At 34.6% G+C, this 12,843-nt stretch overlaps 1 protein-coding gene and 1 pseudogene across 1 annotated transcript; one reads left to right on the top strand and one right to left on the bottom strand.

The window, feature by feature from the left end:
• Positions 1-1,451: 1,451 nt before the first annotated feature.
• LOC104768179 (GDSL esterase/lipase At2g19050) lies at positions 1,452-3,979 on the bottom strand. The gene is made up of 5 exons (XM_019241050.2): positions 3,632-3,979; positions 3,180-3,304; positions 2,845-3,069; positions 2,171-2,417; positions 1,452-1,854 (listed from the first exon to the last, which is right to left on the bottom strand). Exons 1-5 carry the CDS (start codon positions 3,873-3,875, stop codon positions 1,649-1,651), a joined length of 1,047 nt encoding a protein of 348 aa, XP_019096595.2. The 5' UTR covers positions 3,876-3,979; the 3' UTR covers positions 1,452-1,648.
• A 6,504-nt stretch (positions 3,980-10,483) lies between these two features.
• LOC147921004 (uncharacterized) lies at positions 10,484-12,506 on the top strand (annotated as a pseudogene).
• The last annotated feature ends 337 nt before the right edge of the window (positions 12,507-12,843 follow it).

Genomic DNA, 12,843 nt, shown 5'->3' with positions numbered 1-12,843 from the left:
AAATACCACCATAAAAACAAATCAAAAATTGTTCGAAGAATCTGATGAGAGTTTGGTGAGTAGGTGACAGTCTGATCGTGCCATGGAAGATGATGTGCCTAACACTCTCTCATTGAAGATACACAAGGAGATTTAATGTTTAAGCCTCTTTTCTCGTCAGCTTTATTATGCTTTTTTATTTGATGGTTTGTTTTCCCTTGATTATAATATACACTTCAATAATTAACAAAAGTGTTTTTGTATTTCTCAGCATATAATAAACAAATTCCTCATATCTTTGTATTGTATTCTTATATATAAGGTTCAAGAAGATATCTGAGCTTTATGCACGCTGATACCACACAAACAAAGCTTACTATCCGTCCTACCAGACTTAAATATTAAATTGTCACTCTATTTAAATTAATTTTTAATGCAAATCTTCAGCCCAAACTTTTATGACTACTTTTAGTTTTAACTTCCAAAACTATTACAAATAAACATTACAATCCAAATTACAATAATTACAGTAGTCCCCATCTCTGAAATACAAATTAAGAGAATTATAATTATTTTTAAATTTCCAAAGCATATATTTGGGCTTATGATTTATTTACTTTACAACTAAATTTTATAATTATATCCCAAATTATCAACAAAATCTTCCAAACAAAAATAAGGTCATCACCTATATAATTTTGTGTTCTAATATCATACTTTAGACAATATCTTATTTCCTCCCAAAAAGTTCTTATTAGCTATTAAATATTAAATGATGTGCTGATTAGGATAGAACAAATATATAGATGTGTCGTCATGGTTTACCATGCTTTAAACTCTTTGTATATATAGTGCGTATTTTTATAAATATTTTTTAAAAGTAAATATGATCATTTTGTACATACGAGGAATGGATGACATCGAACTACATAAAAGTATTTTTTTTCCAACCTCATAGAAGTATATTTTTATACATGGTCAACTCCCAAAATTATTTATATAGGCAAATCATATTTTATTATTTGGAAAAGAGAATGACTATCTGATATTCAACTAAATGGAGGATGAACTCAGTTGTTTTATTCCAAAAGTACATGTCTTTAATTTATAATGGTATATTAAGAAGATTGGTAGGTGTAGTAGTGATATGCTGTGAATTGGAAAGCATTTACCAATAAGAACTACTTCGAATAAAAAACAATTTCCAAATATAATATTAATCAAATTTGACAGATTTACACCAAAAAATTCATCATGAATATATTGCAAGCTGGTTACATCACAAAACAACAAATCCTAATTGTAGAATAGAAATAGTACAAGCTTTAATACATTTTATAATCCAACAAAACGAGCATGAATAATAAAATTATTTCAAACTATGAGAATGATTTTTACTTCTTTGATCATTTAAAAAAGAGTGAACAAATATATTTATGCAAAAGGTAATGAAAAGCATACAAAACACATAATAAAAATAAAATTAAATAATAACTAAAGGGAATGCCCATTATCAAATAAGAAAAAAAATTCAATTACGAAACAATTCAATTTATAGAAACAAAAATGTTTAAAAACAACAAACAATAACCCGTGCAACGCACGGGGACTCTACCTAGTTTTAATATAAAACTATGTTTTCTCTATATATTTTGCAGTGTTGCACCTATCATATTGCAAGCATAGAAAGGCTGTAAGGAAACGCAATGAGTCCAGCGTACGCGGCCTTTGCTACCACCATATTGGCTGCTTCTGTGCTGTGGACATTGTCCCAGTATACATACTGTCTTCGAACCGGACAAACTGGTTCATTGGTCGCACAAAGTTCTTCTCCTGGTTTTACGGTACAACAACTCTTTTCTGAAACCATAAATCCTACAAAAATATATGTGACATAAATATGATTACATTATAGGAAAATAATCCAAAAATAGCATGCATTTATGTTACTACGTATATGAAAAGAATTTTATTAATTGATAAATATTTTAATTTTGTGAGAAAACCAAACTGCATCTTTATGACTTTAATTTAATATATAAAAAGGGAAAATTTTATTTTTAGTAAATAGTTTTCTGGATAATAGTCATGATAATATTTTACCAAACCTATAATAGTTTTTTCCTAGATTAAGAAATGTAGGAAAAAACTATGTAGTAAGAGTATAATCAAATATATATAATTTACATACCCAAGGCAAGATATGCAAGAGGATGTTGGCCGGTGAAGACATCAACGAAGGTGAACTTAGCATCAACAAAGTTTCTATTGAATTCAAAAACGAGAGCTTTGAGGTTCATGTTAAAAGGTACAACCGCTTTGTTCACTTCAGCAGCACAGCCATAACCGCCACCATGGGAGGCAATCATACGAGGTGTGCACCCGAGCTTACTCACCCCAAACACAGCCACCTTCCTTGCTCCTAGAACGTACAATGACTATACACAAAATATATCTTTAAATTATCTACCTAACAAATATATATATATATATATATATATATATATATATATATATATATATATATATTCATATTTTATTTTGCCTACACAATATGATAATTGTTTAATACCACTATTATACTATATTAAAAATTCCCCCCTGTTAGTTTATCATTTGTTGTGGAAAGAATCATACTCTTTTTGGTATGTAATATAAGTAATGATATAATTTTAGAAAATGCAATCTAAATTCCGATATAGTTATTCTTCTGTTTCAACATTAATTTTAAAGTGAAATATTATAATATGATACTTTATGATAATCACTAAGTCTTTTTTTGAAAAAAAGAGCATTGGTTGACCAAAAAATATATACACAAATTCAACCTTTTCTTCCCTAAAATCTTAGGCGGCATAGTCGTACCTTCAAATAAGAGCGATAGCTTCGAATGAGAGAATCAGCATATTGATCAAAACTGTACTTGCGATTGGTCATATACGGAGGTGGCATGAAATAGTTGTTGAGATAATCATTGCTTCCAATATTAATTGTGTATAGACACTTCTGCAGCTTCTCCTGTGGAACATTCGCCGTCATAATCATCGTCCGGTGGTTCTTTATTTGGTTTTTAAGACTGATACTTTCACCCTATATCGTGAAAAAGAATACAACATATAAAAATCTATGAAAAAATTATTTTAATTTTTTCTATGGAAGCAATATATACATGATCAAGTTTAATGTTGTCTACTTCTCACCAAATGTTGGCTAGTTTCTTCGCGAATTCCACCGCCACCAGAAGCGTAGTTTATTCCGGTGTGAGCTTGTTCCGGCAATGCTCCCGTGAACGGTGGAATGTAATCACTGAATCTCATTAGTTCAGCTGAATTAGAAAGAAAAATATGTTAGACAGGAACATTCACAAATTTTGAAAAACTTATCCCGCAATACATAAAAGTTATGAAAAACGTGTGGAGACAAACTTTAACTATCAATAGTAAACAAAACAAATAATACCTACATTACATTCTTTTTTTTTTGGTTCTTTTTTTTCACAAAATAGTACCTACAAACTTGAAACTAGGCAAAAAAATAAAAAATAATATTGTGCTACTATTTTCTTATAACACTTTTCTTTTTCGTAGTTTATATTAACAATTTTATTCAGAACAATATTGGCAAAGATATAAACCAAATGTGGGAGACTAACCGATAATGTCAGGAATATTACGACCATTGCTGAACCTACCGGTAGGACCTCTAGCAAAATCAACACCGTAAGGTGAATAGTTGACTTTGGCCGAGGTATTCAAGGCATTGTTGTTACCATTGTCGAAGACAGAGTCTCCGAAAACGAAATAGCAAGGCACTCGTTGTCCACGAGCCACCTCGGCCAGTGCAAATGTCGTGGTCACAAAGACACAGAACAATGCCTTGAGCCTTCCCTCAGCCATTTCGGAAATTAATTACCAGAAATCTGAAAATGCTGACGTTGAATTGAAAAGAGAAGAATCTACGTATAAACATAAATAGAGAGAAACAGACAACAACTTTGTTCAAAAAAAAAAAACAAAAACTGGCAGATGTAAATTCTATTTCAAGGCTAGAGACGACAGATCAGATAACGAGTAAATCAAGGGACATTATTATTTTGATTTTCAGAGAGATCTTTAAGTATCATCTTGTACGTACGTAAGTTGTTTTTTTTTGTTAGGCAAATTCCACAGTAGTCAACTTGTACGTGAGTTGTAATAAAGAATATGACAAGTCATCTTAACATTAAAAAAAACACGTGGTGTTTGTGAAAATAGTTGTATAAACTAATAAAAAGTTCGATACATATATTTGACTTCGTGAAAAATGATATGCTCAAATTTAACTCTGATCTTCTCTCTCAAACTAAGAGATCAATTACAGTATTTAGGGATCGAATCCACAAATACTCTAGATTCATACAATAGATTTAATAATTTTTTAATTATGCTAAACAGATTTATTGTAATTAAATTGCAAAATAAAGCAGAAAATAAAAGAGTTGTAAAATTCGGAAGGATGAAACGCTAGGCCTAGGGAAATTCTCAGGAAATCATGGAAAATCAGATCAATTAATTAAGCAAGCAAGATTCAACAATTAAGCACCGTTCTTGAACTCTAAACACAATTGTAAAATAAATCAGTTCTCCCTGCAAATATTATCTAAGTTTTAAAACCCGAAAATCCAAATCTCTTTGCAAAATTCAAGTTAAAAACCAGCAATAAATCAAGTTTAGATAAGTTCACAAAATCACTAATTCAAATCTCTTTGCAAAAATTAATTTTGCGCACCAAAGGTTTTTGTCAGGAAAATCAATTATATTCTCATATCAATCAATATTCCCAAGATCTAAATCCAGATGACTAATCAAAGATCTAGCTTTAAGAACAACCTATGGTGAAGAACAAGAAAGATAATAAATCCAAACAATTAATCAATCTAACGATCCATGAAAACCCTAATGAGAAACCCTAAACCTAACAAGCAGATCTACTCAGGCATAATCAGTGAAACACAAATCATATTCTGAATAAATTGCATTAAGAGATTAAAAGAAGTAGAAAATGAGTTATGAATCTTCTCTCTGGAAGGAGTCTTGATTCTTCTCTCCAAAAGCTCTCTAAAATCTCTCAGGGTTTTCTCTCTCCAAAGGTGCAGGAAAAATAAAGTTTAGATCTAAACAATGACCATAAAAATCTTATATATATTCCTAAAACACGTCCATGGATTAATGATGCAAATATGGAAAACTTTAGGGCGATTCTGTAAATCTTCAAAACTTGTGGGAAAACTTCTGATTTGTCTTGTGGACACTGCATCGATCGACACATATGAAGCATTGATCGATGCTTACTCTTGAACTGGTCGCCCAACTTCGTAGCTCAGCCTCAATGCTTGATTATGCTCTAAATCCTCCTATTTAGCTCCATTATGCTCCCATCCATGCTAAATCCTATCACTATAAGAGAACATGACATTTACTACTACGATTGGCGACCGAAACACGTAATCGCCAAATTTAGTGAGTATATACCGACTGCTTAACCACTAATTTACAACTGCTCATTATTAGTCGTAAGTTAGTCGTTTTTTACTGACTGAATTGAGTAGTTGGTTCAGTAGTCATTAATTAGCGACGACTTTACGACTGAAAGACAAGAAAGTAATATCGTCACCTAAGAGTAGCTAATTTGGCGACTACATGGGGACTACTGCGGCGAGTCGTTAATTTGGCGACTAGCATACGACCACATCTGTTAGTCGGCAAATAAGTGACTACTAACCGACTAATGAGGCGAGTCGTAAACATGTCGGCCAAAAAGAAACACGTTTTATTCGTTTGTGGGGTTGGTAAGCTTTGTTTTTTTTGCGACTGTTAGTTTGAGTCACATCACAGTCGCGAAGTAGTTGGTAAGTAGTCGCCAAAAAACTCTATATATATATCACACCTTCGTTTCTTATTTCATTCACACCACAAGCAAAGCATTAATAAGAAAAAAAAATCGAGAGTGAGAAAAAAAAATCTGAGTGAGAAAAAAAATCAAGAGAGAAAAAAAACGAGAGTGAGAGGTTTTTAATAATGGCGAGAAGTTCTAATTATAGTCATTTTCGGGAGTGGATGTATAAGAGGCTTGATGAAGTGACGGGAAATTTTACGGAAGAGTTCAGCACCGGGGTAGAGGAGTTCATGGGTTTTGCAAATAGCCAGCGTTTAGCACAAAATAATGGTGGTAAGTTTCACTGCCCTTATGATAAGTGCAAAAATAGTAGGCGTCTTACGGGGGTACAATTTGGAATCTTTTTTTTTGCTATGGGTTTATGCCAGGTTATTATGTTTGGTATAAACATGGGGAAGAAATTAATATGGGCATAGGAACGAGTTATGTAGATCCCACGTTTATAAGTGGGAATGAAGAAGTGGATAATGTGGTAGGAGATAGATATGTGGATATGGTGAATGATGCATTTCGCTATAACATAAGTTTAGATGATAATTATCATCAAGATGGTAGTGATCAGAATGTAGAGGAACCGGTACTTAACCATTCCAAGAATTTCTACGACTTGTTAGAAAGTGCAAAAAATCCATTATATGATGGTTGTCATGAAGGTCACTCACAATTGTCTTTAGCTGCTAGAGTCATGCAAAATAAGGCAGATTATAATATGAGTGAAAAGTTAGTGGATTTGGTTTGTGAAATGTTGACTGATTATTTACCAGAAGGAAACCAGGCTACTGGTTCACATTATAAGACAGAAAAATTGATGCGCAATTTAGGCCTCCCATATCATACAATTGATGTTTGTATTAACAATTGTATGATATTTTGGAAAGATGACGAAAAGGAAGATAAATGTCTATTTTGTGGTGCACAAAGATGGAAGCCTCGGGAGGGCCGACGTAGAACCAAAGTACCATATAGTCATATGTGGTATCTGCCTATTGCTGATATATTGAAGAGAATGTATCAAAGACACAAGACTGCAGCAGCAATGAGATGGCATGCCGAGCACCAAACAAAGGAGGGAGAAATGAATCATCCTTCTGATGCAACGGAGTGGAGGTATTTTCAAGAACAAAATCATCGTTTTGCCGAAGAACCCCGTAACGTGTATCTTGGATTATGTACCGATGGGTTCAATCCATTTGGGATGTCTCAAAATCATTCTTTATGGCCTGTGATCTTGACGCCATATAATCTACCCCCTGGTATGTGCATGAATACCGAATATTTGTTTCTTACAATTCTGAATTCTGGGCCAAATCATCCGCGAGCTAGTCTCGATATATTTCTCCAACCTCTTATTGAGGAGTTAAAAGAGTTGTTGTCTACTAGAGTTGATGCGTACGATGTGTCCTTGAATAAAATTTTTAATCTAAAAGCAGCGCTGATGTGGACGATCAGCGATTTCCCGGCGTATGGCATGTTATCTGGATGGACAACACATGGTAAATTGTCTTGTCCAGTTTGCATGGACGATACAAAGTCTTTTTATCTACCTAATGGAAGGAAGACATGTTGGTTTGATTGTCACCGGAGATTTCTTCCTCATGGTCATCCTCTTAGGCGGAATAAAAAAGACTTCTTAAAAGGTAAAGACATTATGAGAGACTATCCACCTGAGTCTTTGACCGGTGAGCAAATTTACTCTGAGCGATTGAATGGTGTGAATCCACCAAAAATGAAGGACGTCGGTGGAAATGGTCATGAAAAGAAGCTGCCGGGATATGGGAAGCAACACAACTGGCACGAAGAAAGCATATTGTGGCAACTGCCATACTGGAGGGACCTCAATCTACGACATAATATTGATGTGATGCATACAGAGAAGATTTTTTTGGACAACATCATGTATACTCTTATGCGTGTGAAGGGTAAATCAAAAGATACCATCATGTCAATATTGGATTTAGTAAAGTTCTGTTCTCGGCCACACTTACATCTTGATAGTAGGGGTAAAGCACCTTTCTCGGCATATACATTGACTGACGAAGCCAGAACAAGCTTATTGGAATGTGTGAAACACTCAGTTAAATTCCCAGATGGTTATTCGTCAGACTTAGGTGGCTGTGTTGATATGGAAAATGGAAAGTTTTCAAGCATGAAGAGCCATGATTGCCATGTTTTTATGGAGATGTTACTTCCATTTATCTTTGCAGAACTGCTACACAGGAATGTCCACCTTACGTTATCAGGTACTCGTTAATTAATAAATCAAAATTTCTATTTATTTATGAAGTTCTTATATAATTCTTAATGTGATATTGAAGTTTGAATAAATCTTGTAGGGGTTGGAGCATTTTTCCGAGACTTATGTTCTAGGACTTTGCATACAAGTCGCCTTCAAATTCTAAAACAGAATATAGTTCTAATCCTATGCAACTTGGAAAAGATCTTTCCACCATCCTTTTTTGATGTAATGGAGCACCTGCCTATACATCTCCCTTACGAAGCTGAATTAGGAGGTCCTGTCCAATAGAGGTGGATGTATCCTTTTGAAAGATTTTTTTAAAAAATTGAAAGGAAAAGCAAAGAACAAAAGATATGCAGCATGATAAATTGTTGAATCATATATCAATGACGAGATTGCATACTTCTCAGAGCACTACTTTGCCACGAACATACAAACAAAATCAAGGTAAATGCTATCAAGATTTGAATATATTGTGTGAATATATATTTAATTTTCAATCATTTGGTCAGGTTAACAAGATTTGATGAAGGTCAAAACCCTGTATATCATGTGCCTGAAGTGCCTTCTATATTTACTCACGTTGGCCGTCCAAGTGGGGAAATGCATGAAACATGGCTCTCAAGCCGAGACAATCAATGCGCACACGCATATGTTTTAAGAAATTATGACTATTTTAAGCCAATTGAGAGGTATATAATTAAGTAGGGATCACTCAAATTACTTGCGCTTTAGTATATATATATAATCTGCTATGATTTCTCATATATTTGTGTTTGTCTTGTATATATAGTATGTTCGAGGATTTTCTTTCAGCAAAATATCCAGGACTTCCCGAGAAAGAACTCTCCGCCAAAAGAGCAGACGAATATCATTTATGGGTTAAAGAATATGTGTGTGATAACAATACTCATGCTATATATAAATACTTATTAAAATTATTGAAAATAACTTTATACATATATATGCAGGTTACTTACTGGAACGTCACAAATCCATTTTCTACTTGGGTTCAAGAGATAGTGCATGGACCTTTGAACAAGGTTAAAACATGACCAATGTATTTTACAAGAGGCTATTTGTTTCATACAGAGAATCACGGCGCTGGACGAAACACATGTAACTATGGGGTATGTGCTAAGGGTGAAAATTACATGGATGAATCTGATGCAGCGGATTTCTACGGAACCATAACAGATATCATAAAGCTTTAGTATGAGGGGGTGGTTAATTTGAGAATCACACTTTTTAAGTGCAAGTGGTATGACCCTGTTATCGGTAGAGGCACTCGGATCATCAATGGTGGTGTCGTAGACGTACTTTCAACAAGAAAGTACAATAAATACGAACCATTTATTCTAGATAAGTATATATATATATATATATATGTATTTATATATATTTCTATAAATAAAACATTATTGTTGATATGCAAATGTAACTAGATACAACCTCTGAAGCAGAACAAGTGTGTTATATTCCGTATCCATACATAAAAAAACCAAAGCAAATATGGCTCAATGTGCTAAAGGTGAATCCGAGGGGAAACATTTCTGGAGAATATGTCAACAGTTCAGAGACGACTCTTTTGCAAACTGAAAATGATGATGCTGTATTGATGACTACAATTGAAGATATTATACTTGACAATTTGGAAGATGGAGTAAACCCAATAAATCTCGATTACGGCGTTAAAGATGTGGAACCTGAAGATGAATTCTTGTGTAATTTATCATCTTCGGATGATGAAGAAGAATCCTCCTAATTATGTTTATGTCAAATTTGTGCAATAAAATTTTGTAAACTGAATTATGCTCTAAATAATATGTAATATATATTAAAGTTTATGTTTAAAAATATATAATTACATTGGTTTTATATGTAATATATATTAAAATTTATGTTTAAAGATATATAAACTAAATTATATGGTTTTAAAAGGATTAAATTAAGCCACTAATTAGCGACAAATAAGTGACTAAGTTCAAAATATTTGGGTTTAAATACCACAATTACACGGTGGACCAGATTATGGACTCCAAAACAAGCCCAGCCTTTTCAAATAAAATTGTCTTTGTATATACCAACTACGTAGGGACTGATAAGCGACTATATTGAAAATGTTTGAGTTAATTAAACACGAAATCCATTCATGAAATCCATTAACGGCCCATCACACACAACCTAACCCTAATCATCAACCCTAATCTCTAACCATTCTCACCTTTCTTGTTCTTATTCTTCTTCGCCGATATCTCTCTAAACCTATCTCTGAAACCCTAATCTTCGATATCAATCTATCATTCTTGTTGTTCTTCTTCAAAAGAGCAGACGATGCCTCTTGTTAAGAAGCCTGGACGCAAGAGAAATGTTGCCCCCAACGCTTCTCTCAGACCCGGTGGCTCTAATCCTCTGTCTAAGGTGAGAAGAATCAACCCTCTACCGCCTCAATACAACTTCACGCCGGCGGCTGAAAATCCTACACCTCAGACGCCTCAAGAACAAGTCCATGTTTCTCCCCAACTATCGATATCTGCGGCACCGCAGGTTAGAAACTATCCACCACCGCAGGTCCTATTTCAGAACTCCGTGAATCGAGTTGGTGAAGACCATCCATCTCGGTCATCAACCGAAGTTATGAACAATCCACCGGTTCAATCGAATCCATTGGAAGTTTCTGCGAGATCTCCAAATGCAGCCTCCCACGCTCAAAGTCATCCTTCTTCTCAAGGTAACAACTTCACAGAGACAGATCCAGTGTTGCCAGAACTCTAGGAGGACAAGTTGAGCGCTCTAAACGCGATACTTATGGTGCCGGACCGTCATAAGTTCACCACCGTCCTCTCTCCAGAACCGAAGCCTGAAACGACTTGGTATGTCTATTTTTTTCATAATTTTACAATTGTGTTCTAGTTAGTTGGTTGATTTTTGTTGTCTGATTGTAGTAAACACTCTAAGGGTTTCATGTCTGTTATTGGTTTGCATCTGTTTGTAGTAACACTCTTAGTGTTTCATGTCTGTTATTGGTCGAAAGACATGTCTATTATTGGTTTGCATCTTGTTTGATGTTTGCTTCTCGCTTGATTCTTATGTTATCAGGTTTACTCGTGATGTCAAACTGACTTGATTCTTATGTTATCTGAGGTTTACTCGTGATGCTAAATCACAACTGGTTCGGAAGATTACTAATGTTTTTACAAACAAATTTGTTATTGGTTTGCATCTTTTTTGATGTTTGCTTCTCGCTTGATTCTTATGTTATGAGGTTTACTCGTGATGTCAAACTGACTTGATTCTTATGTTATCTGAGGTTTACTCTTGATGCTAAATCAGCACTGGTTCGGAAGATTACTAAAGTTTTTACAAACAAATTTGATGGTCCATACTACAATTGGTCATGTGTGCCTCCAGAGAGACGAGAAAGATACTTCATTGAGTTTGCGGTACAGTTTTCTGTTCTGAGGTGTCCTTCATAGATAGGTTTTATTTCTTGTTTTTCACTAACTTAATTCTATTTTCCTTTTTTCCTAGAAAACACACACTTGGGATCCTTTGATAACAGGGATAGTGCAAGAGTATTTCTATGAGATATGCCAACGAAGGATGAAAAACATGGTTAGCGACGCTAGGACTAGTCGAGTGTGACCTAAATGGATCGAGGGTGAACTGTGGAAAATAATGGTTGCTCAGTGGGATACTGAAGAAGCAGAGGAAAGGAGTCGAATCTATTCCAATGCTCGTATGTCAGACCGTAATGGTCTCGGTCCTCACATGCACTTATCTGGGCCAACATCTTATCAACAAGTCTTACTACAATTGGTGAGTAACTTATGTTTTTTTTCTTACACCTTTGCAACTTAAACTTATGTCTTAACCCTTTTTTCTGTTTTGTAACATTCCAGGAAGAAAAACTTGGGAGACCAATGAGTCTTGGTGAGGTTTTCAAAGAGACTCATACATAGCCAGATGGTACGTATGTCGATCGCAAGGCCGAGAAGATCTTTAAAACTTATGAGAAAAACTTACAAGCTAATCTATCTGAGATCGAGTCAGATCCTTCACGAGTTTAGGAGCTCACAGTAGAAGATTATACGGCCATCTTTCTTCAGGTAAAGTTACATTTCTCACAATCTATATTTAAAGAGTCTTTAACTTTCATATTCTCTATTTACAGTTTCACCTTTTCTTTTCTCAGTCTACTGAGAAGGATTCAAGAGGTAATATTTTTGGGCTCGGAAGCGTCAAGGAGCATCTTCAGGATCTTCTCAATGGCAAGAGCTATCAACAAGGACAGTCGTCATCGTTTGTAGCATTGCAAGAGCAAATGAAGGAAGCTCATCTTAACATTGAAGAATAAGTTGCCTATAATACAAAACGTGATGCTGAGATTGCTGCTCGTGAAGCAGAACATTCCAAAGTTGTGGCTGAGCAACAGAAGAAGATAGAGCACTTGGAAAAGTTCATGCGACCTTTGTTGAATTCCATGAGTCTGAATCAAGTGATGCATCCATCGACCCTCCAACATAAAGAACATCTCCTCCTTAGGTTACTTGTTAGGCTACTTATCTCTATTTCTTACTCTAATGAACTTGACAATTTGGGATGATGTGTTGTTCCTTGTCACTTAAGAGAATCATAGTTTTAGGATTGATCATTTTGGTTCTCTCTTTTGGTTGTTTTAAATATGGTTCTCT

This window comes from Camelina sativa, chromosome 19 (assembly GCF_030686135.1).
Source record: "Camelina sativa cultivar CO46 ecotype springtype chromosome 19, ASM3068613v1".
Classification (NCBI taxonomy): Eukaryota; Viridiplantae; Streptophyta; class Magnoliopsida; order Brassicales; family Brassicaceae; genus Camelina; species Camelina sativa.
The sequence above is the reverse complement of the archived record's forward strand: the minus strand, read 5'-3'. Positions and strand labels throughout refer to the sequence as shown.